General features: G+C 43.0%; 1 protein-coding gene across 2 annotated transcripts in view; it reads left to right on the forward strand.

Moving 5' to 3' along the window:
• The first annotated feature begins 6,916 nt into the window (after positions 1–6,916).
• LOC124595349 (26S proteasome non-ATPase regulatory subunit 10-like) overlaps positions 6,917–27,868 on the forward strand; it is a 70,521-nt gene continuing 49,569 nt past the window's right edge. The window contains exons 1-2 of one of the 2 annotated variants that reach the window (XM_047134063.1): positions 6,917–7,027; positions 7,112–7,210. In XM_047134063.1, the coding sequence (XP_046990019.1) occupies positions 6,926–7,027; positions 7,112–7,210 (201 nt within the window). In that variant the 5' untranslated portion in view covers positions 6,917–6,925. The remainder of the gene's footprint in view (positions 7,028–7,111; positions 7,211–27,868) is intronic. The other variant, XM_047134064.1, reaches the window with a different exon arrangement.

The raw sequence follows: 27,868 nt of genomic DNA on the forward strand, positions 1-27,868 counted from the left end.
GATATTATTAAGGGGTCATTCTCATCAAGTTGCTTCCCTGATTACCTAAAGTTGGCAAAAGTTCTTGTCAAACATAAAAAATGTGATACAGAAAATATAGCCAACTACAGACCAGTTTCATTGCTCCCTTCCTTTTTAAAAATAATAGAAACTATTATTAGAAAAGATTTATGGATTATTTAGATAAATACCAACTTCCATGAAAAGAACAGTTTGACTTCAGATCTGGGAATGGAACTGAAACTGCTACAGCAAAATTTACAAAATTGGTTTTAGAATCCCTAGAAAAGGAAAACAAGTAACAGGCATCCTACTAGACTTAAGTAAAGCATTTGCCTCAGCTGATCATGAAATTTTTTTAGATAAACTGGCACCATTAGAAATAATCGAGATGGTAAATAAATGATTGAAGTCTTATGTACCATAGTGCAGAGGTTAGAGATCTCCAAAATTTCAATTGGCTCTGATTATATTGTGAAACCTCTTTCAGACCCAGAATATTTGAACACTGGAATTTCTCAAAGGAGTGTGTTAGGTCCACTACTGTTACTTACTTACTTTAATGACTTCCTACTGTGGATCACACAAGGAGAAAGTAAGTTATTTGTTGATAACAGCAGTGTAATAATTAGATATAGTAGAGATAGGATATTAAAAAAGGTTGAAATAAAAGCCGAAAAGGCGCTTTTGGCAGTCAGAAACTGGTCAAATAACAATAAAGTAACTCCTAATGCAACAAAGACTAAAAATATGAGCTTCTACATAAATGAAAAACCTGATATATATTGTTGTTATTGTGGTCTTCAGTATAGAGACTGGTTTGATGCGCCTCTCCATGCTGCACTATCCAGTGCAAGCTTCTTCATATCCAAGTAACTACTGCACTCTAGCACCCTACATCCTTCTTAGTGTATTCATCTGTTTGTCTCCCTCTACGATGTTTACCCTCCACATTGCCCTCCAATACTAAATTGGTGATCCCTTGGTGCTTCAGAACATGTCCTATCAACTGATCGCTTCCTATAGTCAAGTTGTGCAACAAATTTCTCTTCTCCCCAATTCTATTGTATATGCTCATTACTTATGTGATCTACCAATCTAATCTTCAGTATTCTTCTGTAGCACCACATTTCGAAAGCTTCTATTCTCTTCTTGTCTAAACTATTTATCGTCGATGTATCACATCCATACATGTCTATACTCCGTACAAGTACTTTTACAAAAGGCTTCCTGACAATTTAATCTGTACTCGATGTTAACAAATTTCTCTTTTTCAGAAGCACTATTCTTCCCATTGCCAGTCTACATTTTATATCATCTCTACTTCGACCATCTTCATTTATTTTGCTCCACACACAGCAAGACTCATCTGCTACTATATAACAAAACGTAAAATACATAATCAAAATTTGTAGGTATGTATGTTGATCAACAATTAAAGTGGGATGAATATGTAAGGTTACATGGAAAACGAATTAGCACAGCATGTAATGCCTTACCAATAGTAAGTTCAGGGTGTAATATCTCAAACCTAAAACCAGCATGCTACATGTACAGTCTAACATCAGTTATGGGATAATGTTCTGGGATGCATATGCTTACAATGTGGAAAATGTGTTCACATTGCAAAGCCATGCCACCAGAAAAATGAACAAGAATCACAAAAGGGCCCAGTGCATTGAGCTATTTAAAAAATTGGGTATTCTCACAGTTACAAGTGAATTAATTTTCCAAACTTCAGTTTTTATATACATAAAAAGATTGAGCAATATGCAGCCAAGAACTCTGTAGATGATCATCAAACTGGATACAGCGATTGCTTGTACCTGGAGAAAATGAATGGAACAAAGACCCAAACTACTATATTTTACTAGAGTCAAGAACATAAATGGACTCTATAAACATAAAATATATTTTAAAGAATATTTACTAAAAACTGGTTTTTATTCTGTCAGAGAGTTCATGCAACATAAAATCATTACAAACAGGTAGTCAAGTTGATCAATTACAAACTAGGCAAAGAGGATAGAGTACGGTTGTTAGCAACACAAAACACACTGTCATTTGTAATTTACATCATGCAATGTGATACGAAGATGTATTATCGGAGGAATCTTATGATTCATTTCTCTTGTTTGGTTGAAGCACATTCTTTTGCCTTATGTGATGCAGTGATAAACTGTGTATATTTGTATTATGAATTTCTTATGTATGTGTGTATGTGTGTTTATTACTGGGTGTACATAAAGTCTGGGAACACTTTCAATTATTTATTGCTCAATTATTTATTGCTCAAGAACCAAACATTGTACAGATATCATACATATGTCATTTTGAAGAGAAAGCCAGAAATTTTTTTCCATGTGTAACGCCAGAGTATAGTTTGGTAATTTGCCTATAGTCAGCACTAGTCGCAAACATAGCGAATTCAGGTGTCGAGCAAGTTTTCTCTCTATTGGAGTTCGACAAAAACAAGAGTGCTACAGCTGTTCAACGGATGTTTACAATAAAGTATGGTAAGAAGCCACCAACAAGGAAGGTTATTTACCATTGGCACAACAAATTCGTTACGACAGGTTGCTTGTGCCCAGCAAAGAGAAGTGGACAACCCAGAGTGAGTGAAGTGAATGTGGAGTGCGTACGAGACAGATTCATAAGGAGTCCAAAGAAATCGTGCATCCCATAAACTCGAAATGGGTCCAATGACAGTGTGGAAAGTCCTGCAACGGAAGTTGTCCATGAAACCATTCATATTGGAGCTAGTGCAGGAACTCAATGATGATGACAAAGACAATCGTTTTGAGTTTTGTTCGCAGTTGCAACAATTGAATGAGGATGGAGATGGCATTGTTGGTGACTTAATTTTTAGCGACGAAGCCACTTTTCACACAAATGGGAAAGTGAAGAGGCATAATTGTCGAATCTGGGGTACAAAGCTTCCACATGAATGCACTGAATTTGGGTGTGATTCCCCAAAGGTAAAAATTTTTTGTGCCTTGTCACTTCGAAAACTGTATGGGCCATTCTTCTTCATGGTGAGCACTGTCACTAGATATATGTACTTGGACATGTTGCAGCAATGGCTGATGCCTCAAATGGAATTGGACTCTCCGTTCATCTTTCAGCAAGATGGAGCTCGACCCCATTATCATTTTGAAGTTCGAGGGTACCTATACATGGACATGCCGCATCGATGGATTGGTCAAGCTACAAAAGAGTACAGCTGTTTCATGAAATGGCCTCCTCTATCACCAGATCTGTCCGCCCCTCGTGGTCTCGCGGTAGCGTTCTTGCTTCCCGAGCACGGGGTCCCGGGTTCGATTCCCGGTGGGGTCAGGAATTTTTCCTGTCTCGAGATGACTGGGTGTTGTTGTGTCGTCTTCATCATCATCATTCATTCCCATTACGGTCGGAGGAAGGCAACGGCAAACCACCTCCATTAGGACCCTGCCTAGTAAGGCGGTGCGGGTCTCCCGCATCGTTCCCCTACGCTCTGTAAAGAAGCATGGGACTTCATTTCCTTTTCCATCACCAGATCTCACTCCATGTGACTTTTACCTGTGGGGACACATTAAAGATTTGGTGTACGTGTTGCCTCTACCACATGAGGTAGCAGAGCTCTGGGAGAGAATACAGGAAGTGACTGCCACAGGCGACGATACCATGCTGGGACGGGTATTGCATGAATTCGATAACCATACTGATGTCTGCAGGGTGACTCATAGGTCGCATATCGAATGTTTGTAAAAAAACACTTTCAGAGTCTCTTTTCAAAATGAAATATGTATGACATCTGTACAATGTTTAGTTCTTGTGCAATAAATAATTGAAAGTGTTTCTGGACTTTGGTTCGACCCTCTGAGGCTGACGCGGGGTCCTCAGCCAGCCAGGGTGGGCCACTCCTCAGCTCGCTACCCCGGGCAGTCGTCTTGGCTCCCGACACATGCCGGAGACTTCCGAAGCGAGGGCCGCAGATATGGACGCTGGATAGCGGACACTTGTTCGTCGCCGTGGTCTCAGCCACGGCGGCGAGGAGAAGGACGCAGCTGGTGGCTCAAACCGAGCATCGTTGTGTCGGCAGGGACGCAGACTGCCGAGTCAACTGCGGCATCCTGACGACGACGCACTCTGCTGGTGTACACGGCCGGCTCGACACAGCGCGTTGCACTGGGTCGCTGGGGCAGTGACTTAAGCATTGCGGAACCCTGTGACGCGGACCGAGGTGAACGACGCACTGTAGTGGAAACGAATAAATCATTTCGAAAGTTCTCGCCGATTTTTAATACGGCACCCCCTGGCACCCACCCACTACGTTTGGTGTCAATACGCCACATTTGGCGTCTGGTACCACAAGAAGTGTGTGAAATTCTCTTCTCTGGCATGTAATGACATTGTTTTTGCACACACGCAATTTCTTTGTGTTGTTTTGCATTTCTGCCTCCATTCTGTAATATGGAAGCTATCCCTGCAAGCTGCAAACCATTTGAGTCCAATAAATGTCATTTCCTTTTAAGTGTGGAGTCCAGCATCCACGCGTATAAGCTACCACATTGTGTAAATGCACATAACCCGCAAAAAATTGAAAATCATCTTCCAGTGATCACAGTTCCCGCGAAAAAAAAAACAATTCAGGAATGCCATTCGAATTGAGATCACTTGACTTGAATTGACGTGATGAGCGGTGACGTGACAGACAGTGTGAATACACCTTGACGTGATTGTGCCGTGACATGACGTACCATGAAGACCAGTATGAATTGACTTTTACATTATATACGATGTTAACTAAAAATGTGTGGTTTGTGTGAATTTCGCAGTGCTCTGTACTCGTGATGGGAAGCCAACAAGAGCTATGAAACTGAAAGAGTTTCAAGAGTGTTCCACACTGATCTATTTTTACTACTTGTAATAGATGTGACAATATTATCACAAGTTATTCTTTCAGATGTTTTGTGTACTGATTCTAACACTACAGGATGATGCCCTTTTTATATAATGGAGTTCTGTATATAGCTGGTACAAATAAAAGGAATGTGATCGCAATTCACATGTGGAATGTATCGATAAGTTAATGATGGATTTACAGTGCTGAACTATGGTTTTTAATGTTCGTTTCTTTGTTGAGTATCCTCCCCATTCCTGATGAGTTTTGCCTCGGTTAGGTATCGAAAATTCTATACAAAAATTATTAGCCTATATAAAAGTACGTAACTTATACCTCCTCCCTCCTCTATTTAGATTTCTATCAACTTGTGTCAAGCTTCATGATTTATCTCACTGTATATCATACTTAAAGTAATTTTGATCATGCTGTAAAATATAACCACTAGAAATCTGGCCACAGTGCTTGAAAACGAAGCCTAGCGTTGCGAAATGCTGGCACAAATGGGTAGTATCAATTTCACTTGCATTTTGCAGCCATCGAGCGATTGGTATTGGACTTTTTTGGCGCCAGTGTTGAATGCTTGAAGAATTGAACTAAATTTTACTTTGAGTTATCAGTGAGTTGTTTTGTGCATGGAGGTAAAAATAAGAGGAGTTGTCATGACGTCACAAACTTGAAGCCGACCCAAGAGAAGGTCCGCCATGTTAGCTACCCCAAAACATTCGCTTCTGGTGGTTTGATTCCGTGTAGTCGTGAAGTGTTTTGATAAAAAAATGCCGGGCTTGCGTCGCTCACAGGTGTACTAATCGTTCTGATTGTAGTCTAAAGTTTAAACAAATCACATTTCATTCGTAAGTGGACTTATTTAAGCGCTATTTTCGTATATATACTTGAAATTCTGATGCACTGTGAAGTTTTACAGTATGGTTTTATTTCTGTGATTTAAATTTAGATTTCTATCAATCCAAGGCGAAGAGCTGTCTGGAAGTGCGCATTACACTTGGTTTTCACTGTGTGGTTATTCTGAAGTAACTGAAAAGTCCTGGCAAGAAATATCCTGGAAATGGGGACTAATGTTTTAAAATGCAATAATTTAATATAAAACTAATGTAACTACATGTAGTTAATTAAATCTTCAGTAAAATGTGTGGAACACCTGTTACAGTGGTTAAATTATAAGTACTTAAATGGTTACATATTTGTTAAAGCAAAGTTCCCTATCGAAGTCCAGGCTTAGATCATTACATTAATCACTGTGTTGTCGTATTACCCTGTAAATTTCTGTTCTTTGCCACGCTGAATGTCATTTGGTAGGTACAATTTAAAAAGAAAGCAGATGTGGAAATTGCAATGGGCCTGACAATCTCAAATTCAGTTCTGTTCCTTCGTAATTTAACGTATTTTTCACTTTGTTGACATGACAGCTGGCTTGTTTATATCATACCCTGCATACATCTATGGGACACCAAAGGAAATAAGGTAAGTTTCTTGCAAACGTGAACATTTAAAATTTGCATTTGACTTGAAAATGCAACGAATACAAATCGGTGCCTCTAAACTATCAATCATTGTTTTTGGAGTTCTGGCTTTATCAATTATCGACACAAACACAATTAAAGTGAATAGAAATAGATTACAAAAGCACGCTTTTCATAGCACATACGTCTCTTCTCGGTTATTCTAAGTGTATAAACAAAAAGGAATTACAGTACTGAGGCAAGAAGCGTAATATTTTTACGTATTACTGTATCGAATACGTATTTAAGACCAGAAAAACGTTTGAAGTTGCGTTCCTTATGCTGTGTTGTTCACTAAAACCGAGTAACATTTACTATATAAAACAAATATCACGTGCACACGACGTAAATAACGAACAAGAAGCAATTGTAAACACTCGTCTGCTAATGTTTTGGGGGATCCAAGATGGCGGCAAGCCCCGCCCACTGGCTTCAAAACAACGTACAGCCCAAGTCTGTAGCGCCATCTCCCCTTATTCTACCTCCATGGTTTTGTGTTATTAGCAATTTATCTTTGAGCAAAATGGCGTCGGGTACGGTGTTTGAATCTGCGTACGTAGGGAACATACTGACTCTGAAAGAAAAAATATCGAAAGATAGTAAAATAATCACCCAAAAAGATGGGGTGAGTTTCCGCTTACGGTAGCATAAACTTCCGTATTATGTGATGCGTAATTGAAGTGTAGTTGGTACTTGTTTTCCTTGACAGGATGGAAGATTGCTGATTCACTGGGCAGCGTTAGGTGGACATGAGTTGATCGTTAATTATCTATTGGAAAACAAATCCCCTGTTGATCCAGCAGATGAGGTAAGCATCAGTTGTATTTAGTTACATTATTTGTTAATGGGATATCTCGAAGTTGTATAGTTATTTGTTATTAATTTGGGTAGGCCATATAATGTTTTAAGATTAACGTTATAGCACCGCGGCAAGTCTGTTGTTACTTTTGTGTGGTTTTCATTAGAAATATCGAAACTTCAACGTGTAGGACAACTTACATATTAAAGACATTTGTAAGTTTTCTGTTGTACTCTGCCATTGTGCCGGGCAACGTTACTTACGTGTCTGTCAGCTAGTGCAACATTTCTGGAGGAGGTGCGGTGGCACACTTACACTCGGCTGAGGGGGGGGGGGGGGGGGGCGCGGAAGCTTCCTAGTTGAGACATACCTCTTGAATGACTTACTCGCTAATAAAAGTATTGACCACTGGTGGCAATCAAAAATTGTGTGTGCATTGTTTTAAAAGGGAGGAAAATTATATGCATGAGAGGTTTAGTAGATTCTCACATAATCTGTTTGTAGAAAATGCCATCAAAGAATGTAATTTATGACGTGATAGAAAATGGTATTAGCAAGAACATGATAAATATGAATACAGTTCTGTACTAGTTTCCTGGATATTATGTGAAAAATAATATATCTGCTTGTATTTCAGTGTAAAGGCAGAAAATTTTTAAAGTAAGAATGAGAAAATGATGATATATGTTTTATTCTGGGCCATTGTTCTCATCTAAATTACAGTTGACTAGCTTCACTTTATTGAAATCGATTGTATTAAACCCAAAAAAGTTGGAAAATTTTATGTGACAATCAGGCCTCTTAAAGAAAATTTTGCCATCTTGCCATTAGAATCACTAATAGTTTCTGGATTTTGGTTCTTTGTTTCTAACATACCAGGCACTTCTGGGAATGAATACCCAGACTTAAGATTTTTGCAAATGTTTAAAGTTGGTTAAAATGAAACATTTCAAGAAGACCTACTGGACACTACTGAAAACTGTTGGTGGTGTTGATCTGGTACATATTAAGGTGCTTGTTGACATTACAGTGTTGTAGAATCACTCATGAAATATTTTCCTATTGTGCCATTTTCCGAATTCTTTGTCACATTTTAACTGCTGTACACATTTAGTTGCAGGGGATGCCTGTAAACGGACACAAGTTTCTGCTGACAGTATAGGAAACAAAAGTTTCCCCTGTGATTCCTCCCCAACCCCCTTCAGAATTCAAATGTATTGTTTTTTACTGCGTAGAAATCATGATTGAAATGCATGTTTAATTCGTCATTGAGACATGTTTTTTCTCTAAAGTTATATTTGAAAAATAGTCTAGTCCAAATTTACAAAAAAAAAAAAAAAAAAAAAAACACACTATAAATATAACCATTGTACACCAGTTGATGCAAACAGCACAGTGTAGAAATTAACTATGGCATGTAAGCCAATACAACATTCTTTAATGGGGTGGGTTGAACCTACTGGATGTCTGGTTTTTACTTACACACAATGATGCGTTGTTGAACGATGCAATCAGAAATAAAACAGAACATCAAAAATATTTGTTTTGCTTCTGTATTATTATTATTATTATTATTATTATGGTAGGATGTGGTAACAGAACAAACCTAATTTCTGGGTTAGTTGCAAGGTGATAGTTTGGTTGTGAATTGCCAAAGCCAACAAATGTTATTTCGTAGGAGTAGTACCTATAAATTTTTGTGGCATGATGTATGGAACTTCCCATGGGGCATTGCTTTATCAAAGACACCTTCGTTTTCTTCTCTTGTACTTCTCTCGTCCCCCTCCCCCCACTAAACCACCCAACTGCACCTAGCAGCCGTACCGTGTTCCTACCACATTCTCACAAGCAGCCCTACACCTTCCACCACCCGTACCCTGCTATCAATCCCCCTTCCCACCCTGGCCTTCTTCTTACACCCAACATGCATAGACTTCTTCTCCCATCAGTCTCGTAGTAGCATTGCGCGTGTATGGGATCGGTGGTGACTGTGCTTTCAGTAGAATATTTTTCAGTGAGTTAACGATTTTGGTTTTGTTATGTTGACGTTACTGTAGTTTTTTTCTGTTCATTGTGTGTGAATTTTGGTAAATTGCTTTGTTTATGTCTTCGGTAGGTATGGATATGACTGACAAGGTCAACAGTTTTGGTTGTCAGCAACGATGGGGACAGCATGTTGTCTCTAGTAAAATGGCATCAGCTATTCGGCCTTTTGTGAAGTGTTACATGGGTCCTGCATCTCTGACCAGGGAAAATATGCAGTGTACATGTTGCTGCTGCACATCAAAGATTTTTCCAAAGTGTGAAGTGTGTTCCCCCCCCCCCCCCCCCCCCCCCCCCCCCCCCCCGCCCCTCTGAGTTTCGTTTTCTAAAGTGCCGGATAAACATTCAAAAGATTGATAAATTTTACGGTGACGAGGAAAAGTATACTCGCGCATAACACAGGGAAAATGTATTTTCACCTGGGAGAAAGTATATTTTCAACTGAGAGATCTGGGAATTTTTTCCTTGTCCATGTAGACACCCTGTAATAAACCATAAACATTCAAAAGACTGATAAGTTTAACAGTGCCAAGGAAAAGTATACTATCACATAAGATGGGGAAAAATGTATTTTCACCCGGGAGAAAGTGTATTTTCAACCGAGAAATCCGGGAAAAATACAGGAATTTTTTTTCCTTGTCCATGTATACACCCTGATAATGAGCTCTACCCCACCCCTCTTTTCTGTTCCAATTACGAATGGTTCGCAGTAAGAATGATTGTCAGTAAGCTTCCACATGAGGTCAAGTGTCTCCAATTTTACCTTCTTTTCATGAGATACACTGTAAGAGTCAGAAAGGACCACAACTTTGGAATGATCTAGAAATTGATTGAGATAACTTACAGAATGGGTAGATGTGTTATTCTGTAGCAAACCACCTCAAGTTTCACATAAGTGTAACTATTTGTGATGCGACAAACATCCCTCTGGTAGACAATTTCTTCCCACACTCCTTGCAGTAAATCGGGTTTCACTTGTGCAGTGGCAGCGTAGATTCGATTTTTCAGGTTGACTAAATTGTTTGGTCCTACCCCCATGAACCATGGACCTTGCCGTTGGTGGGGAGGCTTGCGTGCCTCAGTGATACAAATAGCCGTACCGTAGGTGCAACCACAACGGAGGGGTATCTGTTGAGAGGCCAGACAAAAGTGTGGTTCCTGAAGAGGGGCAGCAGCCTTTTCAGTAGTTGCAGGGGCAACAGTCTGGATGATTGACTGATCTGGCCTTGTAACACTAACCAAAACGGCCTTGCTGTGCTGGTACTGCGAACGGCTGAAAGCAAGGGGAAACTACGGCCGTAATTTTTCCTGAGGGCATGCAGCTTTACTGTATGGTTAAATGATGATAGCGTCCTCTTGGGTAGAACATTCCGGAAGTAAAATAGTCCCCCATTCGGATCTCCGGGCGGGGACTACTCGGGAGGTTGTCATTATCAGGAGAAAGAAAACTGGCGTTCTACGGATCGGAGCGTGGAATGTCAGATCCCTTAATCGGGCAGGTAGGTTAGAAAATTTAAAAAGGGAAATGGATAGGTTAAAGTTAGATATAGTGAGAATTAGTGAAGTTCGGTGGCAGGAGGAACAAGGCTTCTGGTCAGGTGACTACAGGGTTATAAACACAAAATCAAATAGGGGTAATGCAGGAGTAGGTTTAATAATGAATAGGAAAATAGGAATGCGGGTAAGCTTCTACAAACAGCATAGTGAACGCATTATTGTGGCCAAGATAAATATGAAGCCCACGCCTACCACAGTAGTACAAGTTTATATGCCAACTAGGTCTGCAGATTAGGAAGAAATTGAAGAAATGTATGATGAAATAAAAGAAATTATTCAGATAGTGAAGGGAGATGAAAATTTAATAGTCATGGGTGACTGGAATTCGTCAGTAGGAAAAGGGAGAGAAGGAAACGTAGTAGCTGAATATGGATTGGGGGTAAGAAACGAAAGAGGAACCCGCCTGGTAGAATTTTGCACAGAGCACAACCTAATCACAGCTAACACTCGATTCAAGAATCATAAAAGAAGATTGTATACATGGAAGAAGCTTGGAGATACTGACAGGTTTCAGATAGATTATATAATGGTAAGACAGAGATTCAGGAACCAGGTTTTAAATTGTAAGACATTTCCAGGGGCAGATGGGGATTCTGACCAAAATCGATTGGTTATGAACTGTATATTAAAACTGAAGAAGCTGCAAAAAGGTGGGAATTTAAGGAGATGGGACCTGGATAAACTGAAAGAACCAGAGGTTGCACAGTGTTTCAGGGAGAGCATAAGGGAACAATTGACAGGAATGTGGGAAAGAAATACAGTAGAAGAAGAATGGGTAGCTTTGAGGGATGAAGTGGTGAAGGCAGCAGAGGAGCAAGAAGGTAAAAAGACGAGGGCTTGTAGAAACTCTTGGGTAAGAGAAGAAATATTGAATTTAATTGATGAAAGGAGAAAATATAAAAATGCAGCAAATGAAGCAGGCAAAAAGGAATACAAACGTCTCAAAACTGATATCGACAGGAAGTGCAAAATGGCTAAGCAGGGATGGCTAGAGGACAAATGTAAGGATGTAGAGGCTTATCTCACTAGGGGTAAGATAGATACTGCCTACAGGAAAATTAAGGAGACATTTGGAGAAAAGAGAGCCACTTGTATGAATATCAAGAGCTCAGATGGAAACCCAGTTCTAAGCAAAGAAGGGAAAGCAGAAAGGTGGAAGGAGTATATAGAGGGTCTATACAAGAGCGATGTACTTGAGGACAATATTATGGAAATGGAAGAGGATGTAGATGAAGATGAAATGGGAGATATGATACTGCGTGAAGAGTTTGACAGAGCACTGAAAGACCTGAGTCGCAACAAAGCTCCAGGAGTAGACAACATTCCATTAGAACTGCTGACAGCCTTGGGAGAGCCAGTCCTGACAAAACTCTACCATCTGGTGAGCAAGATGTATGAGACAGGCGAAATACCCTCAGACTTCAAGAAGAATATAATAATTCCAATCCCGAAGAATGCAGGTGTTGACAGATGTGAAAATTACCGAACTATCAGTTTAATAAGTCACAGCTGCAAAATACTAACACGAATTCTTTACAGACGAATGGAAAAACTAGTAGAAGCCGACTTCGGGTAAGATCAGTTTGGATTCCGTAGAAATACTGGAACACGTGAGGCAACACTGACCCTACGCCTTATCTTAGAAGCTAGATTAAGGAAAGGCAAACCTATGTTCCTAGCATTTGTAGACTTAGAGAAAGCTTTTGACAATGTTGACTGGAATATTCTCTTTCAAATTCTGAAGGTGGCAGGGGTAAAATACAGGGAGCGAAAAGCTATTTACAATTTGTACAGAAACCAGATGGCAGGTATAAGAGTCGAGGGGCATGAAAGGGAAGCAGCGGTTGGGAAGGTAGTGAGACAGGGTTGTAGCCTCTCCCCGATGTTGTTCAATCTGTATATTGAGCAAGCAGTAAAGGAAACAAAAGAAAAATTCGGAGTAGGTATTAAAATCCATGGAGAAGAAATAAAAACTTTGAGGTTCGCCGATGACATTGTAATTCTGTCAGAGACAGCAAAGGACTTGGAAGAGCAGTTGAACGGAACGGACAGTGTCTTGAAAAGAGGGTATAAGATGAACATCAACAAAAGCAAAACGAGGATAATGGAATGTAGTCAAATTAAGTCGGGTGATGCTGAGGGAATTAGATTAGGAAATGAGGCACTTAAAGTAGTAAAGGAGTTTTGCTATTTGGGGAGCAAAATAACTGATGGTGGTCGAAGTAGAGAGGATATAGAATGTAGACTGGAAATGGCAAGGAAAGCATTTCTGAAGAAGAGAAATTTGCTAACATCGAGTATAGGTTTAAGTGTCAGGAAGTCGTTTCTGAAAGTATTTGTATGGAGTGTAGCCATGTATGGAAGTGAAACATGGACGATAAATAGTTGGGACAAGAAGAGAATAGAAGCTTTCGAAATGTGGTGCTACAGAAGAATGCTGAAGATTAGATGAATAGATCACATAAGTAATAAGGAGGTATTGAATAGAATTGGGGAGAAGAGGAGTTTGTGGCATAACTTGACAAGAAGAAGGGATTGCTTGGTAGGACATGTTCTGAGGCATCAAGGGATCACCAGTTTGGTATTGGAGGGCAGCGTGGAGGGTAAAAATCGTAGAGGGAGACCAAGAGATGAATACACTAAGCAGATTCAGAAGGATGTAGGTTGCACTAGGTACTGGGAGATCAAGAAGCTTGCACAGGATAGAGTAGCATGGAGAGCTGCATCAAACCAGTCTCAGGACTGAAGACCACAACAACAACAACAAAATTGTTTGGTGTCCAGTGAACATAAACACAGTCTTTAATGAAACCCCAGAGAAAGAAATCCGCTGGTGTCATGTTTGGGGAGCGAGATGGCCATGCAATTGGCCCGTCACAGCCAATACACTGACCTTTATGCCGGACAGTTGTTGTAGAGTTTGTTTCATGAAACCTAACCACACATCTAGCACACTCTGCCCCGGTGAAAGTAGCACATTTTAACTGTGCACCACACTCATGCTCCAGGTGGCAGAACAGGGTACTGACGCGCTACATGAATCAAACTTGATGATGTTGTATGCTACAAAATGACATATCCTCTGATTCTGTGCATTATCACAATAAATTTTCACATCATTCCAAAGCAGTAAAGTCCTTTTCGACTCAACTTGTACTTAGGATAAAGTTGTATATTGGTTGACTCTTGGAACTTTAACAGTAAACAACACCATGATGCCTCTCATGCAGCACCTGCCATTGGATTTGGCTGAGCATCTGTGTGATGCTTTCACATTTTCTAAATGAACTTGTAATGAAACACTCTTGTGTTCTTTGGATCTTCCCTGTTTCCTCTATCAATCTTATCTAGTACTGATCCCAGACTAATGAGCACTATTGAAGTATTGGTCAAACAAGACTTTTTAAAGCTACTTCGTATGTGAGTGGCTACTGTGGATTCTTTCAACAAATTTGTCTGGTATCCGCCTTACTTGCAAGTAGTTTGTTTGGTCGTTTCACATTAAATCTCTCCATACTCATTTTCCTTGATTGCATTTTATATAGTGAAAATTAATGACCCAGTAACACTCCCTTGGGGTGTATCTGAAATTACTTTGCATCTGTTGACACAGCATCAATGTGGGTGCCAGTACTTACTGCTTTGGGATCTCGTGGATGAACAGAGCGGGATGGCTTACACGCAATTGGAACTCATGTTGATTGCTACAGAGGAGATTTTTGGTCTCCAGAATTTCCATGTGGAAACATAAAACATGCTCCAGAATTCTACAAATGACCAAACTCAGAAACTTATACCTATAGTTTTGTGCATGTGTTCAACTAACTGTCTTGAAAACAGGAATGACCTGCACTCTTTTTTCCAATCACTAGGAACACTTCACACATCCAATGACCTACAGTACGCTGCTTCTAGAAGGGGAGCAATTTCTTTCAAATACTGTTTATGTAATTTTATTGGTATCCCATGAACTAGAGTACTTTTTCCTTTGTTTAGTGATTTCAGTTGATTTTTCTATCCTGTGGTCACTTATTTCAGTATCCTCAGATGAATCCACAATTGCAGATAATGGCTACCATCAGCTGTAGAATGGAATGACAATGAAAATTTGTTCCGGTCCGGGACTTGAACCCGGATTTCCTGCTTATCGTGAGCGGTCACCTTACCATTTGGCTATCCGTGCATGACTCATGGCCAAACCCAAACTTCAATATGTTGTCAACCATGATGTTGTATGCTACAAAATGACACATCCTCTGATTCTGTAAGTTATCACAATAAATTTTCACATGATTCCAAAGCCAGGAAGTTTCATATCAGTTCACACTCTGCTGCAGATTGAAAATTTCATTCTGGGAGCATCCCCCCATGTGTCTGCAATATCCTTTCTTCCAGAAGAGCTTCTTGGAAGTTTGGAAGGTAGGAGACAAGATACTGGCAGAATTAAAGCTGTGAGGACGGGTCATTGAGTCGTGCTTGGGTATCTCAGATGGTAGAGCACTTGACTGGTTCGGTACACAGTTTTAATCTGCCAGGAAGTTACATACGGCCCTCTTTGTGTGTTTATAGCTTACAGCTTTTAAGTTTATCAAGCACAGCTGCCTGTCAGCCTGTTGTTGGCCAGACCTCTGGTACAGGTTTTCTTTCTTTCTTATTTTCCATTTACCTTCCATGTTATTGTAGAAGGGTCCATAGATTTTACAAAGTACCTTTCTTTCTAATGCACATGTTGAATCTTCTATTGTTGCTGATGTCGCCCAAGTTTCACAACTCTTATAAGTACTGGCCTCACCAGTCTCATGTAGACAGACAGACTTTGATCTTCTGAGATATCAGACGAGATTTAAGAACATGCGATTAGCACTTGTTATGCGTTGATGTACTTCTTTTGTCACGTCTCTTTTGTTGACCTCTTCAACTCGTTCAAAGGTATGCCCGTCTACAACAAAGGAAGGAGGGAGAACTCAACAATGTGATACTCAAAGATATTTAGTTTTGTCCTCGTTCAAGTCCAACCCAATTTCCTTTGCATTTTGGAGGAATCAGGAAGTATCAGCACACATTTGCTCTAGTGTGTCGCCAAGGATCACATCAGCAAATTCCAGAATTGTCTGCTCCCCCCATCTCCATTTCCTTGGTTCAGAAATTGTAACAGCTTACTTTTTTCCAAGGCCAAGTTGATAATATTGGCGCCAATGGATCTCCTTGTCTCAGTCCGTTTTGTCTAGTGAAAGGTGGTGACAGTTGGTTGCCAAAACGTACTTTAGAAGTTGACTGGGAGTAGCAAGCTGCAATTAGATAAATGTATTTTGATGGGATGCCAAGTTCCTCTTATGTTTCCCATAATGTGACGCGGTCAGTGCTGTCGTAAGCTTGTCGAAAATCGATGAAGATGAGGTGTAGTTCCTGATTGAACTCATATAATTTTTCTATCAGCTGCCTCAAAGTAAATATGCGGTCAATGGTAGACCGTCCGGGGATGAACCCACATTGATATGTGCCTGCAATTCCTTCAGCCAGTGGTTTCATTCGGTTTAGCAGCAGAGTTGTAAAGACTTTGTATCCAATTTCAAGAAGTGAAATTCATCGGTAGTTGGATACTTAGGTAGCATCACCTGTCTTGTAGATGGGACCTATAATTGTTCCCTTCCATTCTTCAGGAATTATTTCTGTTGTCCAGACGGTGGATGTTAATTGTTTCAATGCATCCATCAGTGGTTGTCCTCCCAAGTGAAGCATCTCAGCTGTGGTACCACTACCTCCTGGGGCCTTGTTGTTGAGTAGTTTTAGGGCAACACTGATTTCTTCCTCTGATGGTTCAGGAACTTCTACTCTATCAAAACGAGCTCCCGTCTGAGTTGTCACAGTCAGTGGAACGTCCCGATTCAATAGGTTCTCAAAATGTTGTTTAAATAGGTTTTCTTGATCTTCTGGCAGTACCACTTCACCAGTCTCATCTGTTAGAACCAATGTATGTTGTCGGTAGACACATCTGGCAAATCTTGAGGCCAGGAAAAATGAGCGTGATGACTTTGCTTCTTCTACTACTTCAAACAGTCTTTTATGGTGTTCTCGCTTCTTCTTTCTCATGAATTTGTCCGTGTTATGACACACTTCACAGTAGGCTACCCTTGCTTCTTCTGAGAGTTTTTCTAACTACTGTATCCTCTTCACTGTTCTCATCCCAAGAGATTCTCGACATTCTCCATCGAACCAAGGTTTACTTCTCTGTTGTGGATGGCAAGCAAGTCTCCTCCTGCACTCTGTAACACTGCATTCCTCAACACCCACCTGTGTCTTCCACGTTGGTAGCGTTCTCCGATATTGAGAGGTTTTCTGCAATTTTATCTTGATAGCGTTGTCTCACTTCTACATCTTCCAACTTATCCTTGTCAAAGTGGGCCATCTTTTCACAATTTCTTTGCCACTTGGTAGATAGTTCCAGGTGTAGTTTGACTACCGCCAGGAAATGATCGGAATTCATATCTGCCCCGCAGAAGGATCACATTACTATGATGTCCTCGGTCAACAAGAACATGGTCAATCTGATTCACCATACTTCAATCTGGGGATATCCAGGTAACTTTATGTACTACTTTGTGGGGAAAGTATGTGCTTCTAATGGTTATTCTCCTTGCCTCGGCGAAGTCTACCAGTTTGATACCCTTCTATGCCTTTGCTATTATGTTTATCATTTGCTCATTTCTGTAACTGGCCAGTGCTGACGATTGCAGTACCTGTTATGCTGTTGTTACAAATGAGGCTACCCTTTTTCACGTATGCTTTAATAAAATGCTCTACTCTCTCCATCCCAGTCTTTAGGGCATGTTTATTTGGTTCCTAATTATAAACTGTTCTATGTACTCTTGATAATGTGGCACGCACCACTGTCACTTGTTATTTCGATAACCTTAGTAATGCTTCTGAGTTTCTCTCTATGGCATCTATACGTTCTTTTTGTGGTATGTAGCATCTGTTTCATCCAGTGTGCCAAAAACTATTTTACTTACTTGGCCTATAAAGTTAACGTCTCCCCTTTTTCTTTGTGTGTCATGTATCGTCAGCTGCTGTACTAGTTCCTGCAGGTCTGTAATTTTTTCGGCATGGACCTGTTGGTCTAATACCCGACACTCCATTACTCTTACGTTCAGTTGCTGTAACGTACCTCTGCACCTTTATACTGCTGCCTTACTGTCATTCAGCCTTTCGAAAACACACTATAACAGAGTCCAGGTTTACATATGTCACTGTTCTCCATGTGATAATGTATATCTTAATTTGTCCTACATTGTCATAATATAAACCTGAAGATGTTGGAAACTGCATAGCTTGAAAGTCATTCGGCGAAAATGCTGATGTAGATTGTGTAGTTGTTACTACTATTATGAGGAGTTGAAATATTTTCCACCTGAGTGCCATACCTGAAAGTTAAAAGAAATGTTTTAGCCTATTGGCAAGTCCCTTTGTTTCCTTATTTCTTTTAATTCTTATTATTATGTTAAATACTTCAAATGGACCTATCCATTGTAAATCTAATGTTTTGGATCTGCCACATGTTACTGATTCATCGTATGGCAACACCCTGTCTCCTACTTTGAACTCTTGTGTTTTGGCTCTTATCGTACTGTTCCTTACTGGTTTTCGTATGTGTTACTGCTGACTCCCTTGCTGTTTGGTGGGCATCCTGCATTTTTACTTGTAGATATGATTCATAATCGTAATTTACCTGCACTGACTCTTATTGCAGTACTCTTGATATATTTGCTTTTCGTCCAAGCAGCAGTTAGAATGGTGTGTACCATGTGCTGCTGTGTGGTGTAGTTATGAACACAAATATTATATATGGTACCCACTTGTGCCATAAACTTTGATCATTGTTACAAAGTGTCTTAGGTATTCAGCAAGTGTTTGATGACTTCTTCCAAGACACCATTAGATCTGGGTGATAAGCTGTAGTAGTTTGTACATGATTTAACCTTTAACAAATTACACACTTGTCTGAAAAATCATGTAAGAAATTCAAACCATGGTCTGTTAGAAGCACCGATGGGATTTTCTTATCGTAGGTAATATTTCATGCCTTTCAATCGGAACTGAGCGTAAACTTACTTAAATCATCCTGAAATATTAACATGCACCTTTTACCTGTACTTGATGTGTCTCCTGGATATACAATGCCCACTGAACATTTTTCAAACACAGTCTCAGCTGTGTCCGTAATTTTTAAGGGTAGGCTTGCATGTGCTTATTTATTTGACAGGACAGACACTTCCGTATGTAATCCTTACTGTTGTGCTTCTTTCTGCGCCTCTGCTTGTAAACCTTTATTCTTTCTAATGTCCTATGCATTCCTTGATGCCTTTCCAAAGGATTATCGTACATCTCTCTTAATATATTCTCCTTCTTTTGGATACAAATTTCTTCTTCGCCATCGCGCTACTTACACTTTGGGGACATTCATAGGATCACTGTTTCCATTTGCTTCTGTAGCACGTTTTTTTCTGTGTCTACCTTCCGTTTCACATCTATGTTTTCATACTCTACAGGCTTCGTTTTGGTTGGAACATCTGCAGTACTGTTTAGCCTTCCTGATTTGTATATTACTTCGTAATCATATTGTTCGAGCTTCAGTCTCCATTTCAGAATATCGTACATCTCTCTTAATATATTCTCCTTCGTTTGGATACAAATTTCTGCTTCGCCATCGCTTTCACTTTCTATTGTGGCGCTACTTACACACTTTGGGGACATTCATAGGATCACTGTTTCCATTTGCTTCTGTAGCATGTTTTTCTCTGTGTCTACCTTCCGTTTCACATCTACGTTTTCATACTCTACTGGCTTCGTTTTGGTTGGAGCATCTGCAGTACTGTTTAGCCTTCCTGGTTTGTATATTACTTCGTAATCATATTGTTTGAGCTTCAGTCTCCATTTCAGGAGTCATGAAGTCGGATCCTTTTCACTGAAGATCCATGTCTGGTTACTACTGTAAACCTTCGTCCATATATGTACAGTCGGAACTGTTTCACAGCATGTAGAATAGCCAACAATTCTTTTTCAGTGGTGCTATAATTTAGTTCTGGTTTGTTTAATGGTCTGGAATCAAATGTGAAGGGCAAGTCTTCACCAAATTTCTTTCTTTGTTCCTTCAGTTCTTCAAAAACAGTATTTTACTTTTCACCCCAGTTATACTCAACTCCTTTCTTTAATAACTCATGTGGAGGCTTTGCAATTTTGTGGAAGTGTTCTGTGAACTGATGGTAGTATCCAGTTAATCCTAAGAACCCTTTCAGTTCTTTCATTGTTCTTGGCTGTAGGAAGAACTTTACCTCCTCCACCTTTGCCATGCCCAGTGAGATTCGCTTGTCCACAGTACAATGACCTAGAAAGATCACTTCTTTCCTTAGGAACTCTTACTTCTCCAGTTGCAACTTCAAGTAATATTCTTGTAATCTATCAAAGATTTCACGGCTCTTCTCATTATGCTCCTGTAGGTTTCTTCTGTAGCACACTATACCGTCTAAATAGACAAAACATTTTACTCCTTGCAGCCCTGCCAAAACTGTGTGCATCAGTCACTGGAAACCCCCCCTGCGGGTCCGGGGATTAGAATAGGCCCGCGGTATTCCTGCCTGTCGTAAGAGGCGACTAAAAGGAGTCCATCCCCCTCACGGGGGTAGTTCGCGCCTGCGTCCGGAGACGGACGGTTCCACGACCTATCGTCGTGGTCCTTTTGGTTTTTTCACTTCTCGTTTCTTCCTTCCTTTTGTTGGTTCCTTTCTTTGCTCTTCTCCACCTCACTGTCTTCCATACTCTTTCCCTTGCCTTCTCCTTGCCTTTTTCTCCTTGCCTTCTCATTGCCTTTTTCTCCTTGCCTTCTCATTGCCTTCTTATTGCCTTCTTCCCCTTGCTTTCTCCTTGCCTTCTCTGGTCTCCGCCTCGGCGTTTGAGACAGTCTGTCCTCTTTCTCCCTCTCTCTCTTCTTTTTCCTCTTCTTCCTTCCTCCCTGTGCGTGTCTGAAGGCCGACCCACGCGTTCGCACGCGTAGCCGGTGACGGGGTAACGCGTAAGTCCCCGCCCTGGGTAGACATGTAAGGCACGCGCGTACCCCCTGGTAAAGGCCAGGCCCGGGGAGGGGTGATTGCCTGAGCTGATACCTTCTGACCATGCCGATTGGTCCCTCCGTCTGTTTCTCGGGAGGTGTGACCTGAGGTGTAAACATTCACCTAAGGCGGGAGTGCCCTCTGAGAGGGTCCCCACAAGGAAGGAGCGCGCCATCGGAGACGCTGGCAATCATGGGGGATTCCTCCGCAATGGATTCTACTCCATCTCTTTCGACTTCGACCCAAAAACGGAAACGTGACCAGCCAACAGTGACAAAAGTACTACCGCCTGCCCCACAGTTCCTCGTAGTTTCTCGAACTGAGGACGGAAAGGATTTTTCCTCTGTCAACCCTTTCGTTATTCAGAAGGGCGTAGATGCCATAGCCGGATCTGTCAAATCCTGTACCAGGTTGCGTAACGGCACCTTATTACTGGAAACTGAGAATGCCTTTCAGGCACAAAAACTGCTTCGGGCCACCCTCCTGTACACGTTCCCTGTCCGGGTGGAGGCCCACCGAACTTTGAATTCGTCTCGTGGTGTGGTCTATACTGACTCCCTCGACGGATTGACTGACGAGGAGCTTCAATCATTCCTCGCTGAGCAGGGCGTGACGGCTGTCCATAGGGTCATGAAAAAGGTCAACAATGACCTTGTACCGACCCGGACAATTTTCTTGACCTTCGATAGTGTTAAGCTGCCATCGCGCATCAAGGCGGGCTACGAGGTTATTTCTGTTCGCCCCTATATCCCGACACCTACGCGCTGCTACCAGTGTCAGCGTTTCAATCACACTCGACAGTCTTGTTCCAATGCGGCTAAATGTGTCACCTGTGGCAGGGATGCCCATGAGGGTGACTGTCCACCTCCGTCTCCTCGTTGTGTGAACTGTCAGGGTGACCATGCAGCATCCTCCCGCGACTGTCCTGTCTATAAGGAAGAACGCTGTATCCAGGAAATTCGGGTCAAAGAGAAAGTGTCCACCTCGGCTGCTCGCAAGCTATTGGCTAGTAGGAAGCCCACGCTGCTCCCAGCGGGGAAATACAGTACTGTCCTCGCCTCTCCTCGGACTACCCGGGAGGTAGCAACCCAGACATGCGATCTGACCTTCAGCACCACGGTCGTCCGTTCGGCCAGTGCTAAGATCGCGCGGTCGACGTCTCCTCTTCCTCCCATCACCCCACAGACACGAGCACCTTCTTCAGCTTCTGCTAAAACGAAGACACCGAAGTCAGATGCACGGGCCTTCAAGAAGGAACCATCCCGTGCAGACTTCCTCCGTACCTCGACCTCACAGCCTTCGACCGGTACTTCCACTACACGTCCTTCCAAAAAGGCGCATAGGAAGCACAGTTCTCCTTCCCCGCCACGGCGCATTTCTTCTCTTGCGCCACCCAGCGGCTGCCGCCCCAGGCCGTCATCCGTTTCGCCTGGCCGCACCGCTGGTCGCCGTACATCTGGCCGTTCACTGGCGGAGGAAGCTCCCCCTCCCGGCCATCCTCCCGAGATGGCCGATGACCCTATAGACCCAATGGACGATGACTGTCCGCCTACTGATAGCGGCGGCAGTGCTCGCTCGAAGCCAGGCCCTAAGCGGCCTTCGAGGTGACCACTTCTCTCATCTTTCTTTTCTTACGATGGCACTTATTCACTGGAATATTCGCAGCATTCGCTCCAACCGAGAGGACTTGCAGTTGCTGCTCCGCTTGCACCGTCCGCTTGTCGTAGCCCTCCAGGAAACGAAGCTACGCCCATGCGATCAAATTGCCTTGGCACACTACACCTCTGTGCGTTTTGACCTACCCCCTGTGGTAGGTATCCCAGCTCATGGAGGGGTTATGTTGCTGGTCCGGGATGATATTTACTACGATCCCATCACGTTGCACACCGGCCTGCAGGCAGTTGCCATCCGCATTACTCTCCCCACTTTTACGTTTTCCTTTTGTACCGTTTACACTCCATCGTCATCTGCCGTTACCAGGGCAGACGTGATGCAACTTATTGCTCAGCTACCTGCACCATTTTTGTTAACTGGAGACTTCAATGCCCACCATCCCCTTTGGGGCTCTCCAGCATCCTGCCCGAGGGGCTCCTTGTTAGCAGACCTTTTCAACCAGCTCGATCTTGTCTGCCTCAATACTGGCGCCCCTACTTTTCTTTCGGACACATCTCACACCTATTCCCATTTAGACCTCTCTATATGTACTCCCCAACTTGCACGCCGGTTTGAGTGGTATGCACTTTCTGATACATATTCGAGCGACCATTTCCCGTGTGTTATCCATCTCCTGCAGCATACTCCCTCTCCGTGCTCCTCTCGTTGGACCATCTCCAAGGCAGACTGGGAGCTCTTCTCTTCCAGGGCTACCTTTCAGGATCAAACCTTCACAAGCTGCGATCGTCAGGTCGCACACCTCACGGAAGTCATTCTCGCTGCTGCTGAATATTCCATCCCTCACCCTACTTCTTCTCCACGTCGCGTACCGGTCCCCTGGTGGACCGCAGCATGTAGAGATGCTTTACGTGCTCGTCGACGTGCTTTACGCACCTTTAAGCGCCACCCTACAGTGGCGAATTGTATTAATTATAAACAATTACGTGCTCAGTGTCGTCGTATTATTAAAGAAAGCAAGAAAGCCAGCTGGGCTGCTTTCACAAGCACCTTCAACAGTTCTACCCCTTCTTCTGTTGTCTGGGGTAGCCTGCGCCGGCTATCTGGCACTAAGGTCCACTCCACAGTTTCTGGCTTGAAGGTCGCGAATGAAGTCCTTGTGGCCCCTGAGGCTGTCTCCAATGCCTTCGGCCGCTTTTTCGCCGAGGTTTCGAGCTCCGCTCATTACCACCCTGCCTTCCTCCCCCGCAAACAGGCAGAGGAGGCTAGGCCACCTGACTTCCGCTCCTCGAATTGTGAAAGTTATAATGCCCCATTCACCATGCGGGAACTCGAAACCGCACTTGGCCGATCACGGTCCTCCGCTCCAGGGCCTGATTCTATTCATATTCAGATGCTGAAGAACCTTTCTCCTGCGGGTAAAGGTTTTCTTCTTCGTACATACAATCGCATCTGGATTGAGGGACATGTTCCCGCATGCTGGCGCGAGTCTATTGTTGTCCCGATTCCTAAGCCGGGGAAGGACAAGCACTTGCCTTCCAGTTATCGACATATCTCGCTTACCAGCTGTGTCTGTAAAGTGATGGAGCGAATGGTTAACTCTCGATTGGTTTGGCTGCTCGAGTCTCGACGCCTACTTACCAATGTACAATGTGGATTTCGAAGGCGCCGCTCTGCTGTTGACCATCTGGTTACCTTGTCGACCTTCATTATGAATAACTTCTTGCGGAAGCGCCCGACCGCGGCTGTGTTCTTTGATTTGGAGAAGGCTTACGACACCTGTTGGAGGGCGGGCATTCTCCGCACCATGCATACATGGGGCTTTCGCGGTCGCCTCCCTCTTTTTATTCATTCCTTTTTAATGGATCGACAGTTTCGGGTACGTGTGGGTTCTGTCCTGTCCGACACCTTTCGCCAGGAGAATGGGGTGCCACAGGGCTCAGTTTTGAGCGTCGCTCTCTTCGCCATCGCGATCAATCCAATAATGGATTGCCTCCCAGCTGATGTATCAGGCTCCCTTTTCGTGGACGATTTTACCATCTATTGCAGCGCGCAGTGTGCACGTGTCCTGGAGCGCTGTCTTCAGCGTTCTCTTGACCGTCTTTACTCCTGGAGTGTCGCCAATGGCTTCCGTTTTTCTGCCGAGAAGACGGTCTGTATTAACTTCTGGCGCTACAAAGAGTTTCTCCCACCGTCCTTACGACTCGGTCCCGTTGCTCTCCCACTCGTGGAGACAATCAAATTTTTAGGCCTTACCTTTGACAGGAAACTTAGCTGGTCTCCACATGTGTCATATTTGGCCGCCCGTTGTACCCGTTCTTTAAATGTCCTCCGTGTTCTCAGTGGTATGTCGTGGGGAGCGGATCGAACCGTCCTACTTCGTCTATATCGGTCGATCGTCCGCTCCAAGCTGGATTATGGGAGCTTCGTATACTCCTCTGCACGGCCATCCATCTTACGCCGCCTCAACTCCATACAACATCGGGGTTTACGACTTGCGATCGGAGCATTTTATACCAGTCCCGTAGAGAGTCTTCATGCTGACGCTGGCGAATTGCCACTCACCTACCGGCGCGATATACTGCTTTGTCGGTATGCCTGTCGGCTACTGTCAATGCCCGACCATCCGTCTTATCGTTCCTTTTTTGACGACTCTCTTGACCTTCAATACGGGTTGTATGTCTCTGCCTTGCTACCCCCTGGAGTTCGCTTTCGTCGCCTCCTTCAACACCTTCATTTTTCACTCCCTGCAACCTTTCGAGTGGGCGAGAGCCGCACGCCACCTTGGCTCCAGGCTCAGGTCCGCGTTCACCTCGACCTCAGCTCGCTCCCAAAAGAGGTCACCCCCGGTTCGGTCTACCACTCCCGTTTTTTGGAACTTCGTCCGAAGTTCAACAACATGACTTTCATTTATACAGATGGCTCTAAGACCAATGACGGGGTCGGGTGTTCCTTTATTGTCGGGGCACAAAGTTTCCAATACCGGCTCCGTGGCCATTGTTCGGTCTTCACAGCTGAGCTCTTTGCCCTCTACCAGGCTGTTCTTTACATCTGCCGCCACCGACATTCTGCTTATGTCATCTGCTCAGATTCCCTGAGCGCCATCCAGAGCCTCAGTGATCCGTACCCGGTTCACCCTTTCGTACACCGGATCCAACGCTCTCTTCAGCAGCTGGTGGACGTCGGTACGCCGGTTAGCTTTATGTGGGTTCCTGGCCATGTCGGTATCCCTGGGAACGAAGCTGCAGATGCCGCGGCCAAGGCTGCGGTCCTCCAGCCTCGGACAGCTTCTTGTTGTGTCCCTTCGTCCGATTTTAGCAGGGTCATTTGTCGGCGCGTTGTGTCGCTGTGGCATGCCGATTGGGCTGCACTTACCGACAACAAGCTTCGGGCCTTAAAACCTCTTCCCGTGGCTTGGACGTCCTCCTCACGCCCTTCTCGGCGGGAGGAGGTCGTTTTAGCAAGGTTAAGAATTGGACACTGCCGGTTCAGCCATCGCCATCTGCTGACGGCTGCGCCGGCGCCGTTCTGCCCATGTGGGCACTTGCTGACGGTTAGACACATTTTAATGTCCTGTCCTGATCTTAACACACTGCGCCTCGATCTTAACCTGCCTAATACTTTCGATGCCATTTTAGCGGATGACCCACGAGCAGCTGCTCGTGTTCTTTGTTTTATCAATTTGACACACCTCGCTAAGGACATTTGATGATGTTTTTTAATCCTATGCCTGTCAGTCTGTCTTTTATTGTGTTTTCCCGTTTAGTTGTTGTTGTCAACTTGTGCCTCGCGGTGCATTCTTAGAGTAGTCAGGGCGCTAATGACCATTGAAGTTGTGCGCCCGAAAAAAAAAAAAAAAAAAAAGGTCACTGGAAACGCACTGGGGCTCCTTTCAGTCCCAGTGGCATTCTCTTATATTCGTAATTCTGATAATTTGAACTGAATACAGTTTCCTGTCTGTCCTTCTCATCCATCAATATTTGATGGTATCCACTTGCAAGATCAAGCATCGAGAAGTACTTTTCTCCCTCTAGTAGATCCAAGCTGTCAGTGATATTTGGTAGCAGAAATGCATCGCCAGCTGTAATATCATTTAATTGCCTGCTGTTCAATATGATTCTCTGCTTCTATTAGCCACTGGCATGAATGAGGAGTAATAGTGTGTTCCAGGTTCTCTTGCTTTCAACAGTTATGTCATCTTTCAGCATATGATCAATTTGCTCTTTTTAAAACTTCTTTTTGCACTTTAGGGATATGGCACAGTTTAGCATTTATACCATACTTGCACGTTTCGTATCTATCAGTATTCTGTGCTGTACTGCGGTCGTGTCACCTGTTAGGTGGAATACATCTCCATGCTCGGTACACACCTCCACTAATGCACTCCTTTCTTCTGCATTTAAATGATCAGTTCCCAACTGTTTCCACAAAACACTAGTGCAACTTTTCGTTTTGTCTGTGACTTCCTTAATGCCTTTTATTTCTTTTGCTCTTACTGGTGGATCTGATTCCTCTGTCAGCAGCCTGACAGTCTTCAACTGAACATTTGTCTTTGGATAAATTCAATGCGTCTGCCATTTCAAACACTCACAATTCAGGTAGGTGCACCCTATGTGTTCAGTCTCCTGTCTTGGAATAACCAATTCCCTTTCGCTTTCTCATGGTACCTTGCCTTCCACTCTCCGTTACATTACATTTTCTTTTCAGGGAAGCCATTTCCCTGTTGGATTCTTGATCTGCTTCAAACCCATTACGTTTCGGTTCCTCCTCTACTATCAAGAGTATGTGTAACCTTTGTACTCTTAAGACCTCCGTCCGCATTGTCTAACTTAACTTTATGCTCAGTTATGAAGTCTCGACCTATTAGTTCGTCATATGGAATATCTAAACTTGGTACGTACATGTGAAACTTACGTCCAACTTTCCTGGCACTTCCAACACTTCCTACACTTAGGTGTATTTTCACCACACCTATTGTGCTCACACCTTCACTGGCAACACCCTTCAGCAGAAGCCTTTCTGCTTCATTTAATTGGAGTGTTCACAGGCATACTATTTTTTATCAGGAGAGAGAACTGTGCTCCCATGTCTGTTAACAATTTTAATTCCTTTCATAATTCTGCACAATATAATGTTAAAACATTGTTTTCCATTGGACATGCTATCACCCTGATTGTAGGTGTATTTAGTGTGAAAACACCTGACTGTGCAGCCTTGCTGCCCTTTAGTTTCCCTGTACCAATTTGCCTATTGTACTCAATATTGACACCCGGCCTTTTCTCCAGGCATGCCAGGGTCTTTTTTGACAATCCTTAGTGTAATGGCCTTGCGCTTACAGTTGAAACACGCTATG

Source organism: Schistocerca americana, chromosome 2, assembly GCF_021461395.2.
Source record: "Schistocerca americana isolate TAMUIC-IGC-003095 chromosome 2, iqSchAmer2.1, whole genome shotgun sequence".
Classification (NCBI taxonomy): Eukaryota; Metazoa; Arthropoda; class Insecta; order Orthoptera; family Acrididae; genus Schistocerca; species Schistocerca americana.